We start from the raw sequence: 11,527 nt of genomic DNA, 5'->3' as shown, positions 1-11,527 counted from the left end.
GGTACGAAGTTTTCTAGGCTTAGCAAGTTATTACCGACGCTTCATAAAGAATTTTTCCAAGATAGCTGCACCTCTTATGCAATTAACCCGAAAGACTGCACCATTTGTATGGTCTGAGGAGTGCGAAACAAGTTTCCAAGAGCTGAAGGATAAGTTGGTGACCGCGCCAGTGCTTACAATGCCCAACGGTACAGGAAACTATATTATTTACAGTGATGCTTCTAAGAAGGGTTTGGGATGTGTGTTGATGCAACAAGGGAAGGTTATTGCTTATGCATCTAGATAGCTGAAGGACTATGAAAAGAATTACCCCACACATGATCTAGAACTAGCAGCGGTGGTTTTCGAATTAAAGGTATGGCGACACTACCTTTATAGAGAGAAGACTCTAATTTACACTGACCATAAAAGTTTGAAGTATTTCTTTACTTAGAAGGAGCTGAATATGAGACAGGGGAGGTGGTTAGAGCTGGTCAAAGATTATGACATTGACATTCAATATCACCCCGAGAGGGCCAATGTGGTTGCAGATGCCCTAAGTAGGAAGACCGCTCATTCATCAGCATTAATCATAAGTGAACCCAGGGTACAAGCAGATTTTGAGCAAGCTGGAATAACAGTGGCAGTGGAAGGTATTAGGGGACAACTAGCTCGACTGACTGCACAACCCACCCTCCGTCAGAGAATTGTTGATGCTTAGGTAAGAGACTCTGAATTGAAAAGATACTTAACGGGATGGAGACAGAGCCAGTTGATGGATACACGTAGCATCTGATGGAGGACTACTGTATCAAGGTCGATTGTGTGTGCCAATGGTAGAAGAGCTAAGGAATAAAATATAAAGGAGGCACATAACTCCCCGTTCACCATACATCCGGGAGGTACCAAGATGTATCAAGATATAAAGCCACACTTTTGGTGGTGTGGAATGAAGAAGGATATCGCAGAGTTTGTGAGTAGATGTTTGGTTTGCCAATAGGTCAAGGCACCAAGACAGAGACCAGCAGAATTATTATAGCCTCTTAGTGTACCGGAATGGAAATGGAAGAATATTGCTATGGATTTCACAGTGGAATTACCAAGAACATTGAAGGGTTACACGGTCATATGGGTGATCGTGCACAGATTAACAAAGTCGGCGCATTTCCTCCCTGGTAAAGCCACCTACACGGTGGACAATTGGGCACAGTTATATATGAAGGAAATTGTCAGATTGCGTGGAGTTCCAGTGTCAATTGTATTGGATCGAGACCCACGTTTTACTTCAACATTTTGGCGCGGACTCCAGAAATCGTTGCCTGGATTTTAGTACTAGGTTTCAACCACAGACAGATGGACAGACAGAACGTTTAAATCAATTTTTAGAGGATATGTTACGTGCCTGTGTACTTGACTTCATTGATAGTTGGGACTCGAAGTTGCATCTCATGGAATTTACCTACAATAATAGTTATCAGACGACAATTGGCATGACACCATACGAAGCATTATATGAAACACGGTGTAGGACACTATTATGCTGGGATGAGGTAGGGGAACATGAGTTGGTGGGTCCCGAATTAGTACAAGTCACGAACCAGGCAGTACAAAAGATCAGGGAAAGGATGCGTACTGCTCAGAGTAGACAGAAAAGCTATGCGGACTTAAGACGAAGGAATCTAGAGTTTGAAGTGGGCGACAAGGTATTCCTGAAAGTGGCACCAATAAAAAGTGTTCTAAGGTTTGGACACAAGCGTAAATTGAGCTCACACTTTATAGGACCTTTTGAGATTTTGGAGCGGATTGGACCCGTCGCATATAGGTTAGCCCTACCACCATCGCTCTCGATGGTACACAACATGTTTCATGTATCAGTACTTCGTAAGTATATGGCCAATCCCACGCATGTGATAGAGTATGAGCCTCTGGAAGATGGACTTAAGCTATGAGGAAAAACCGTTGGAAATTTTGGCTCGTAAGGTAAGGACTCTACACACCAGGAACATTGCTTTTGTCAAGGTGTGGTGGAGAAACCAACCCATGGAGCTACATGAATACGTAGACTTCCCTGGTATAAAATGAGTGGTCTAAATTAATCCAGGAGGTTTCTGTCTAGGTGCCTTAACTTGTTGACAAGTTAAACACCTACGCACGTATTCAACAACGTATTCACCAAATTTAAGTATGTTATAGAGAACATACAGCTCACCACATCCAACGACTAGAATTCAAAATGGAAGTTAGTAGCCACTGATCGGAGATGATATTTCCGACGCATAATCCAAAAAACTCTTTTTAAAATCACGACGATTCTAGAGGTTTCAACGTTGGTTTAAGTTTCCCCTATGAAGTCTGAAGTTGGAGCATTCATATGGATTAAGAATTGAGTTGAGTCGAGCTCATATGGCAAGTAATAAGCATTTAGTGTTTGGTTCTCCTACTCTCATATTTCTTCCAAATTCGAGATCAATTGTAAATTATTTCTCTTCAAACTTGTTCCTACAGCTTCTAAACATGATTATCCACAAGTCTTCTAAAAAGATCGAGTGCTGAAATGATATTTCATGATAGGTCCCAAACACGAATGCATGTAATTGTATTTCCTTACCCCAATAGTAGGGTCACTTACCAAGTATTTCTTAAAATACTTAAGCCACGTGCTACTCTTACTTTTTCTAGGTAAAAGCAAGACACCTCTAGATGGATGACAATTATGTTGCAATGATGATCATGGGACTAAAGTTAGGGTTGAAGCGTTCATGTTATTAGTAGCCCTCAAGTTAGACCAGGGTGTTGTTTCAATATCTCTTTATTATCTAAGTTTAACATGGCTTGTTTTTCCTTCATAATTGTTTTAACGACTTTGTTATAAACATATAAGTCCATGACATCGTTTTGAAATGATTTAACTCGATAAAATAACACTCACTCTTCTAGAAGCACATTTTTGCAGGAGGAGAGGATAACCTAGGTATGGTGGACAAGAAATGGGTTGGCTTGAAATGTGATGTATTTGGTCGGCAGCCAATTTTTCAAACATTTTACAAANAGGATCTACGCATTCCTTTATTTCTACTGTTTTTGTTAGTCAAGCAAAGTTTGTATTAGAGCCTTTATTGCATGGATTTTCTGTAGGCAACCTGGCACGGGTGAATATGATTGCTGTTTATTGAGTAAAAGAAGGAGTTAAAAGAGAAGTAGATTTGATGGTACTTGATATGTATGTGTATAATGTAATTTTGGGAATAGATTAGTTAGCGAAAAATCATGCTAGCATAGATTGTCACAAGAAAGAAGTGGTGTTCACACCACCGTCCAAGACTAGATTCAAATTTAAGCGCACGAGTCTGAGTACTGTTCCAAAGGTTATATCAGTGATGAAAGCAAAGAAGTTGGTATAGCACGAAGCATGTGCTATACTAGCCAGCATTGTGGATACTAGGAAAGAGGAGGTTTCCCAGACACCTTGCCAGTGGTGAATGAGTTTCCAGACGTATTCCTAGAGGACTTGCCGAGAATTCCTTCAACACGAGAGGTGGATTTTGCAATAGAGCTGGAACCAGGTACCAGTCCAATATCTAAAGCCCTGTATCATATGGCACCAGCTGAGCTGAAAGAACTTAAGACGCAACTACAAGAGTTGTTGGATAATGGATTTATTAGACCTAGCGTTTCTCCTTGCGGTGCGCTAGTGCTATTTTTCAAGAAAAAAGATTGATCAATGCGCTTGTGTATTGATTACAGAGAGCTAAATAAGAGAACGGTGAAGAACAAGTATCCCCTTCTACGTATCGAGGACTTATTTGATCAGCTAAGGGAGGCAACAGTGTTTTCGAAGATCCATCTTCGATCTGGTTACCATCAGATCAAGACTAAAAATGAGGACATACCAAAGACAGCTTTCAGGACGAGGTATGGTCATTATGAGTTTGTGGTTATGTCATTTGGACTTACTAATGCCCCTGCAGTGTTTATGGAACTGATGAATCGCGTGTTCAAGGAATGTTTGGATACTTTTGTCATAGTGTTCATAGACGATATCTTGGTATACTCAAAGACGGATCACGAACATCAGTTACATCTAAGAAGGGCTCTGACAATACTAGGAGAAAACAAACTATATGTCAAGTTCTCGAAGTGTGAATTCTGGTTACGAGAAGTCGCTTTCCTAGGGCACGTGATATCTGAGAAGGGTGTGTCAGTAGATCCTGCCAAGGTGGAAGCTGTCACTAAATGGAATCGTCCTATCATTGTTATTCAGGTACGAAGTTTTCTAGGCTTAGCAAGTTATTACCGACGCTTCATAAAGGATTTTTCCAAGATAGCTGCACCTCTTATGCAATTAACCCGAAAGACTGCACCATTTGTATGGTCTGAGGAGTGCAAAACAAGTTTCCAAGAGCTGAAGGATAAGCTGGTGACCACGCCAGTGCTTACAATGCCCAACGGTACAGGAAACTATATTATTTACAGTGATGCTTCTAAGAAGGGTTTGGGATGTGTGTTGATGCAACAAGGGAAGGTTATTGCTTATGCATCTAGATAGCTGAAGGACTATGAAAAGAATTACCCCACACATGATCTAGAACTAGCAGCGGTGGTTTTCGAATTAAAGGTATGGCGACACTACCTTTATAGAGAGAAGACTCTAATTTACACTGACCATAAAAGTTTGAAGTATTTCTTTACTTAGAAGGAGCTGAATATGAGACAGGGGAGGTGGTTAGAGCTGGTCAAAGATTATGACATTGACATTCAATATCACCCCGAGAGGGCCAATGTGGTTGCAGATGCCCTAAGTAGGAAGACCGCTCATTCATCAGCATTAATCATAAGTGAACCCAGGGTACAAGCAGATTTTGAGACGACAATCACAAGTTGCATCTCATGGAATTTACCTACAATAATAGTTATCAGACGACAATTGGCATGACACCATACGAAGCATTATATGAAACACGGTGTAGGACACTATTATGCTGGGATGAGGTAGGGGAACATGAGTTGGTGGGTCCCGAATTAGTACAAGTCACGAACCAGGCAGTACAAAAGATCAGGGAAAGGATGCGTACTGCTCAGAGTAGACAGAAAAGCTATGCGGACTTAAGACGAAGGAATCTAGAGTTTGAAGTGGGCGACAAGGTATTCCTGAAAGTGGCACCAATAAAAAGTGTTCTAAGGTTTGGACACAAGCGTAAATTGAGCTCACACTTTATAGGACCTTTTGAGATTTTGGAGCGGATTGGACCCGTCGCATATAGGTTAGCCCTACCACCATCGCTCTCGATGGTACACAACATGTTTCATGTATCAGTACTTCGTAAGTATATGGCCAATCCCACGCATGTGATAGAGTATGAGCCTCTGGAAGATGGACTTAAGCTATGAGGAAAAACCGTTGGAAATTTTGGCTCGTAAGGTAAGGACTCTACACACCAGGAACATTGCTTTTGTCAAGGTGTGGTGGAGAAACCAACCCATGGAGCTACATGAATACGTAGACTTCCCTGGTATAAAATGAGTGGTCTAAATTAATCCAGGAGGTTTCTGTCTAGGTGCCTTAACTTGTTGACAAGTTAAACACCTACGCACGTATTCAACAACGTATTCACCAAATTTAAGTATGTTATAGAGAACATACAGCTCACCACATCCAACGACTAGAATTCAAAATGGAAGTTAGTAGCCACTGATCGGAGATGATATTTCCGACGCATAATCCAAAAAACTCTTTTTAAAATCACGACGATTCTAGAGGTTTCAACGTTGGTTTAAGTTTCCCCTATGAAGTCTGAAGTTGGAGCATTCATATGGATTAAGAATTGAGTTGAGTCGAGCTCATATGGCAAGTAATAAGCATTTAGTGTTTGGTTCTCCTACTCTCATATTTCTTCCAAATTCGAGATCAATTGTAAATTATTTCTCTTCAAACTTGTTCCTACAGCTTCTAAACATGATTATCCACAAGTCTTCTAAAAAGATCGAGTGCTGAAATGATATTTCATGATAGGTCCCAAACACGAATGCATGTAATTGTATTTCCTTACCCCAATAGTAGGGTCACTTACCAAGTATTTCTTAAAATACTTAAGCCACGTGCTACTCTTACTTTTTCTAGGTAAAAGCAAGACACCTCTAGATGGATGACAATTATGTTGCAATGATGATCATGGGACTAAAGTTAGGGTTGAAGCGTTCATGTTATTAGTAGCCCTCAAGTTAGACCAGGGTGTTGTTTCAATATCTCTTTATTATCTAAGTTTAACATGGCTTGTTTTTCCTTCATAATTGTTTTAACGACTTTGTTATAAACATATAAGTCCATGACATCGTTTTGAAATGATTTAACTCGATAAAATAACACTCACTCTTCTAGAAGCACATTTTTGCAGGAGGAGAGGATAACCTAGGTATGGTGGACAAGAAATGGGTTGGCTTGAAATGTGATGTATTTGGTCGGCAGCCAATTTTTCAAACATTTTACAAAATTGGCAAAATTTAAAATTTTGAAACACTCCTCAAATAAACGCAGAATGACTATTCCAACAACAAATTCAGCCCCCGTACGTACTAATTAACATTTATGAAAATTAAATTCAACTCTTTTGACAATAAATTAAAAGGAGAAAACAAATAATTTATGTAATTGTAATAGCAATTTAATTAGATAAAGTAACTGGAAATATCTTAATGATAAAAGTAAGGTTCAATGTCCCATTTGACAATTGTTATACTAAAAACAATATATAGTAGAATAAAACCTCGTTTGGATTATCTATATATATTAGTTACCTCTCTTACCAATTAGTCATTAAACCAACAAATTCTTCCTTCTACTCTCTCAATGGCTCTTTACAAGTTTCTCACTCCTTTTATGATGAATCCTTCCCTCAAACGAGTCCATTTTGATCAAAATTCTTCATTTCTCTGTCCTGCCGTTAAAGCAAACAGCGTTGCAAGAGTATCAAATCAAATCATTGTACGAAGGTCTGGAAATTACAAACCTCCTGTTTGGAAACATGAGTACATTCAATCATTAAATAGTGAATTTAAGGTATGAATGATATAAATGTTTAAATTTGTTGTTTACTTTGTTTGTTTCCATTTACTGTTAAAAAGAGTTATCAATTACTTGTGGATGTGTATGCTGTGTTCAGGGAGAAATATATGTAGAACGCTTCAATGAGCTAAAGGAAGAGGTAGATGTGATGATAAACCAAATAATAGACGATCCTCTAAAGAATCTCGAGCTGATTGATACTTTACAACGACTTGGAATCTCATATCTTTTTGAGAATGAGATCAAGGATTTGTTGAAAAGAACATACGAGAAGAGCTATGAAAGTGATGATTGGAAAAAGAATAATCTATATGCAACATCACTTGAATTTAGACTTTTAAGACAACATGGATTCAACGTTTCGCAAGGTATTCACTATCTTAAATAGCTTCTCTCGAAAACGAAGTAAGTTTTCGGATGGATTATACTTGTGACGCATATGTGATTATACTTGGTAAGTTTTGCTCGGATGGAACAAAATTTACCAATCTCAACTTTTTTTTAATGTATAATAATCAAACAACATGTGAAATGTTAACATTAGACCATCTATATTTATTAATTCAACCATTTTTAATTTTAATGACAGAGGTTTTCAATAACTTCATGGATGAGACGAAAAACTTTAACACAGGGCTCTATCAGGATTTAAATGGAATGTTATCATTGTATGAAGCTTCATTCTTATGTATAGAAGGTGAGAACATTTTAGAGGCAGCAAAATATTTTACGATCAACTATTTGGAAAAGTACATGAGATCATGCCAAGATGAATATGAAGCATCCATTATTAGACATGCGTTGGAGCTTCCGTTACATTGGCGAATATCAAGATTAGAGGCAAGATGGTTCATTGATATCTACGAAAGAAAAGTGAATATGAACTCTATTCTTCTCGAAATTGCTAAATTAGATTTCAATCGAGTTCAATCTGTCCACCAAGAAGATTTGAAATATGCATCAAGGTATGACTATTATAAACATTTTGAGAATTAAAAATAATTGTTTGTGGTCCGTTTTTTTTTTCTTTGGAAAGCTTTGTTTCTAAGTCACTAATTTACTTAAAAGTTTTCTTTTTCTTAAAAAAAAATAGGATACTATTTTATTTTTAATAAGAAAAAAGATATTTTATATAGATAGATGGTTGTAAATTACATTAATACTTCTACTAACTTAACCTACATTCTTGTACATGGTAATTAGGTGGTGGAGGAACACTGGATTTAGCGAAAAGTTGAGCTTTGCAAGAGATAGATTGATGGAAAATTTCTTTTGGACCGTGGGTTTTGGATTTGAACCTGAACTCTCATATTTTAGAAGAATGTCAACCAAAATTATTGCATTAATAACAACAATAGATGACGTTTATGATGTCTATGGCACATTAGATGAACTCGAGCTGTTTACCAAAGCTGTAGAGAGGTTAGCAATCAATAAACTTTTTTATACTAGTTTTAAGTTGAACTCGAGCCCTAAAGAAAACATTAGAAAAAAAATTTTGTTCTCTAAACTTTCAACGATTTAGTTCATAAACATTAATCCATAAATAATGAAATAAATATTATTAAAATATATAATGCCTATGAACCTCAAAATTGTTGCAATTGCTGCAAATGTTATAATTTGTACGGATTTTAATTTGAAAGTATATAAATATTTAACTCTCTTCTCAATTATGATTTTAGGTGGAATGTTGATGCAATGGACAAGCTTCCTGACTATATGAAAATATGTTTTCTCGGTCTCCACAATTCTATAAATGAGATGACTTTTGATGTTCTAAGAGACAAAGAAATTAATGTGATCCAGTACTTTAAGAAGACGGTAAGAATTTGATTATGATAAACTTTTTTATCTTTTAAATTATTACGTAATTTACTTCAAATTTAATTCGATAGTGGATAGATTTGTGCAAATCTTATTTGCTAGAGGCCAAGTGTTTTCACAGCGGTTATAAACCAACATTAGAAGAATATCTAGACAATGCATGGATTTCAGTAGGAGGACCAGTCGTATTAGTTCATGCATATGTTTTTGTAACATCTCCAATGCTCAAAGACATGGAAAGCTTAGAAGAACATATTGATATAATTCGTTGTTCTTCTACAATTGTTCGACTTGCTGACGATTTAGCAACATCAACGGTATGTGATAATAATTCTTATTATCTTCTTTAGAAGCAATTTTTTTTTATTGATATAACTAAAAGCCAAGTATATAGCATACCTTTTGAGTAATGAAATTCAAATATAAATAATTTAATTTAACATTTTAATACTTCTATTAACTAACGTGATTTTATGTTTTATATTTCATTTAGGATGAATTAGAAAGAGGTGATGTTCCAAAATCAATACAATGTTACATGAATGACACAGGAGCATCAGAGAATAATGCTCGTGAACATATAAAACATTTGATCGACGAGACATGGAAGAAGTTAAATATGGTTGAGGTCGAAAATTCTATTTTTCTTCAAGTGTTGATCAAGATAGCTCAAAATCTTGCTAGAACAGCTCAATGCATGTTTCAATTTGGAGACGGACATGGCATAGGCAACAAGGAAACAAATGCTAATGTTATGTCTCTAATTGTTCGACCCATTTCCATTCACCCATATAGTAAATAGTGGATTAAATAAAGCCACAATTACCCAATATTTATATATTAGAGATGAGACAGTTTCATTAAAATTTACCCAATGTAAAATTATGTATAAGACATTCTCATCGTACTTCTTTTTGGACTTCTTTTATTAACTCATCAATTTAAAATTTACCTCTATTGGCAATTATGGTTTGCCATATAATTTAATGAATTCAATTCTTCATAGAAAAAGATCAACATTTGAGGAAAAAGTATTTAAGATTTTTTTTTTTTTTTTTTTTTAACCATTGAAATTTTTTAAAAATAAATAAAAAAATAATAATTAAAAATTAAAAAATAAATGATCCCTCTCTCCCCCACCTTTTCCATATCTCTCCTCAACACCTTTCCCATATCTCTCTTCAACACCTCCGGTAGAATGATCAGCTAAAAAAAAAAGTTGGGAAGAGAAAAATTGGAAAATGACCTCGACTCCAAATAGATTTAACAGAAAAGGAAGGAGGAAAGAGATAAAAAAAAAAAAAAAAATCATAGTAGATCTCTTTTTCTTTCCTCCTTTGCAAATAGATAGAAAGTTATTGGTAGGTTAGATCTCCCGCTCTTTTATCTCTCGCAATTATTTAGATTTTAAATATTTTGAAAATCAAAATAAAAAAAATTTGCTTCATAATATTTTTAGAAAAGAAAAATTAGAATCTAATGGCAAAAGAACTGTAAACCTAATTAAAAAAATTGAGAATACATGTGAGCAATAAGTAACAGAGGGAAAAAAGGGAAGATTTGGGGAGCGAATTAAAAGAAGAAACAGAGTAAATATAGAGAAGGAAAAAATGGGAGATATGGAATTTATTAATATCTTTGACTTTTTTTGTAATTAAGAATAGATAAAAATTGGCAAGACACAGTTGTAAACCTAATTAAAAGAAAAAGAACACACATAGATAAAAGTAGATGAGGAAAAAAAGGAAACGACATCAATAGAAAAGAACCTCATGTTAGATAAAAATTGGCAAGACAGTTGTAATGTCATGTTAGATATGTGAAGGAACCTCATGCGTATATATATGTCACGGCATCGGATTTCTTCCCCTTTATGATACGAAAGAATGAATTACGATATTTACGTTCGCCATGATATCATGCGGGCCCTTTTCTGTTCTATGGTGTCCGGCGACATGTAACACGTTGTGCCCGACCAAGTCAGGCCCGAGGGGGATGTATACGAACCCGCCTAGTGGGTCCATGTACGCGTACATGGGCCGTGTGTGAAGAAGTACCACACACCCAACCCTACCCAGAATAGAAAAGCGCCCAAGGCTATGTAAAGTTTATGAAAAGTTAGGTCCCGCTCATATGTTGCATGTGTTTGCATTTCTAACCCCAACAGTGGGGTGACTTACTGAGTATTTCATAAAATACTCAAGCCACGTGCTACCTACATTTTTCAGGTAAAGGCAAGGCGCCAATGTACGATTGACGATGGAGCTGAGGACACCATGGAAGTTGGGGATGGGATATTTTTAGGAGTTTATGTTTATTGGACTGTTTTAAGTTATAGCATCGAGTATTCTTTTATTTAGATTTATTTTGAATTCAGTTATTGAAGGTTTATTTTTGGAGATAGGTTTGTTTTGGATTTATGAATCTTTATGAAAGACTTTTTTGTGTTTTCCAGGGTTATTTATGATGGGATTCGGCCTAATGAATTATGCATGCATGGGTGAAGTCACTAATTAGGTTTAGAAAATTAGAGGCATTTCAGTTGGTATCAGAGCTCTAGGTTATAGGTCTTGTAGACTGGCTTACAATGTAAGCTTAACGTACTTCCATGGTCCTCCAGCAAACGCACTATCACGGTCAGGTACGCCTTTTTTTTTTTTT

General features: G+C 36.4%; 1 protein-coding gene across 1 annotated transcript; it reads left to right on the top strand.

Moving 5' to 3' along the window:
- Positions 1 to 6,798: 6,798 nt before the first annotated feature.
- LOC111434910 (terpene synthase 10-like) lies at positions 6,799 to 9,668 on the top strand. The gene is made up of 7 exons (XM_023072238.1): positions 6,799 to 7,033; positions 7,137 to 7,407; positions 7,629 to 8,004; positions 8,243 to 8,461; positions 8,725 to 8,863; positions 8,938 to 9,183; positions 9,360 to 9,668. Exons 1-7 carry the CDS (start codon positions 6,824 to 6,826, stop codon positions 9,666 to 9,668), a joined length of 1,770 nt encoding a protein of 589 aa, XP_022928006.1. The 5' UTR covers positions 6,799 to 6,823.
- Positions 9,669 to 11,527: the final 1,859 nt, after the last annotated feature.

This window comes from Cucurbita moschata, unplaced genomic scaffold, assembly GCF_002738365.1.
Source record: "Cucurbita moschata cultivar Rifu unplaced genomic scaffold, Cmos_1.0 Cmo_Scf00047, whole genome shotgun sequence".
Taxonomy (NCBI): Eukaryota; Viridiplantae; Streptophyta; class Magnoliopsida; order Cucurbitales; family Cucurbitaceae; genus Cucurbita; species Cucurbita moschata.
This window is presented reverse-complemented; position numbering and strand designations above follow the sequence as displayed.

Coding starts and splice junctions, on each gene's coding strand:
- LOC111434910 (XM_023072238.1), top strand. CDS start 6,824: ATGGCTCTTTACAAGTTTCTCACTCCTTTTATGATGAATCCTTCCCTC. Junction 8,864..8,937: donor TCCAGTACTTTAAGAAGACG/GTAAGAATTTGA, acceptor TTAATTCGATAG/TGGATAGATTTGTGCAAATC. Junction 9,184..9,359: donor ACGATTTAGCAACATCAACG/GTATGTGATAAT, acceptor TATTTCATTTAG/GATGAATTAGAAAGAGGTGA.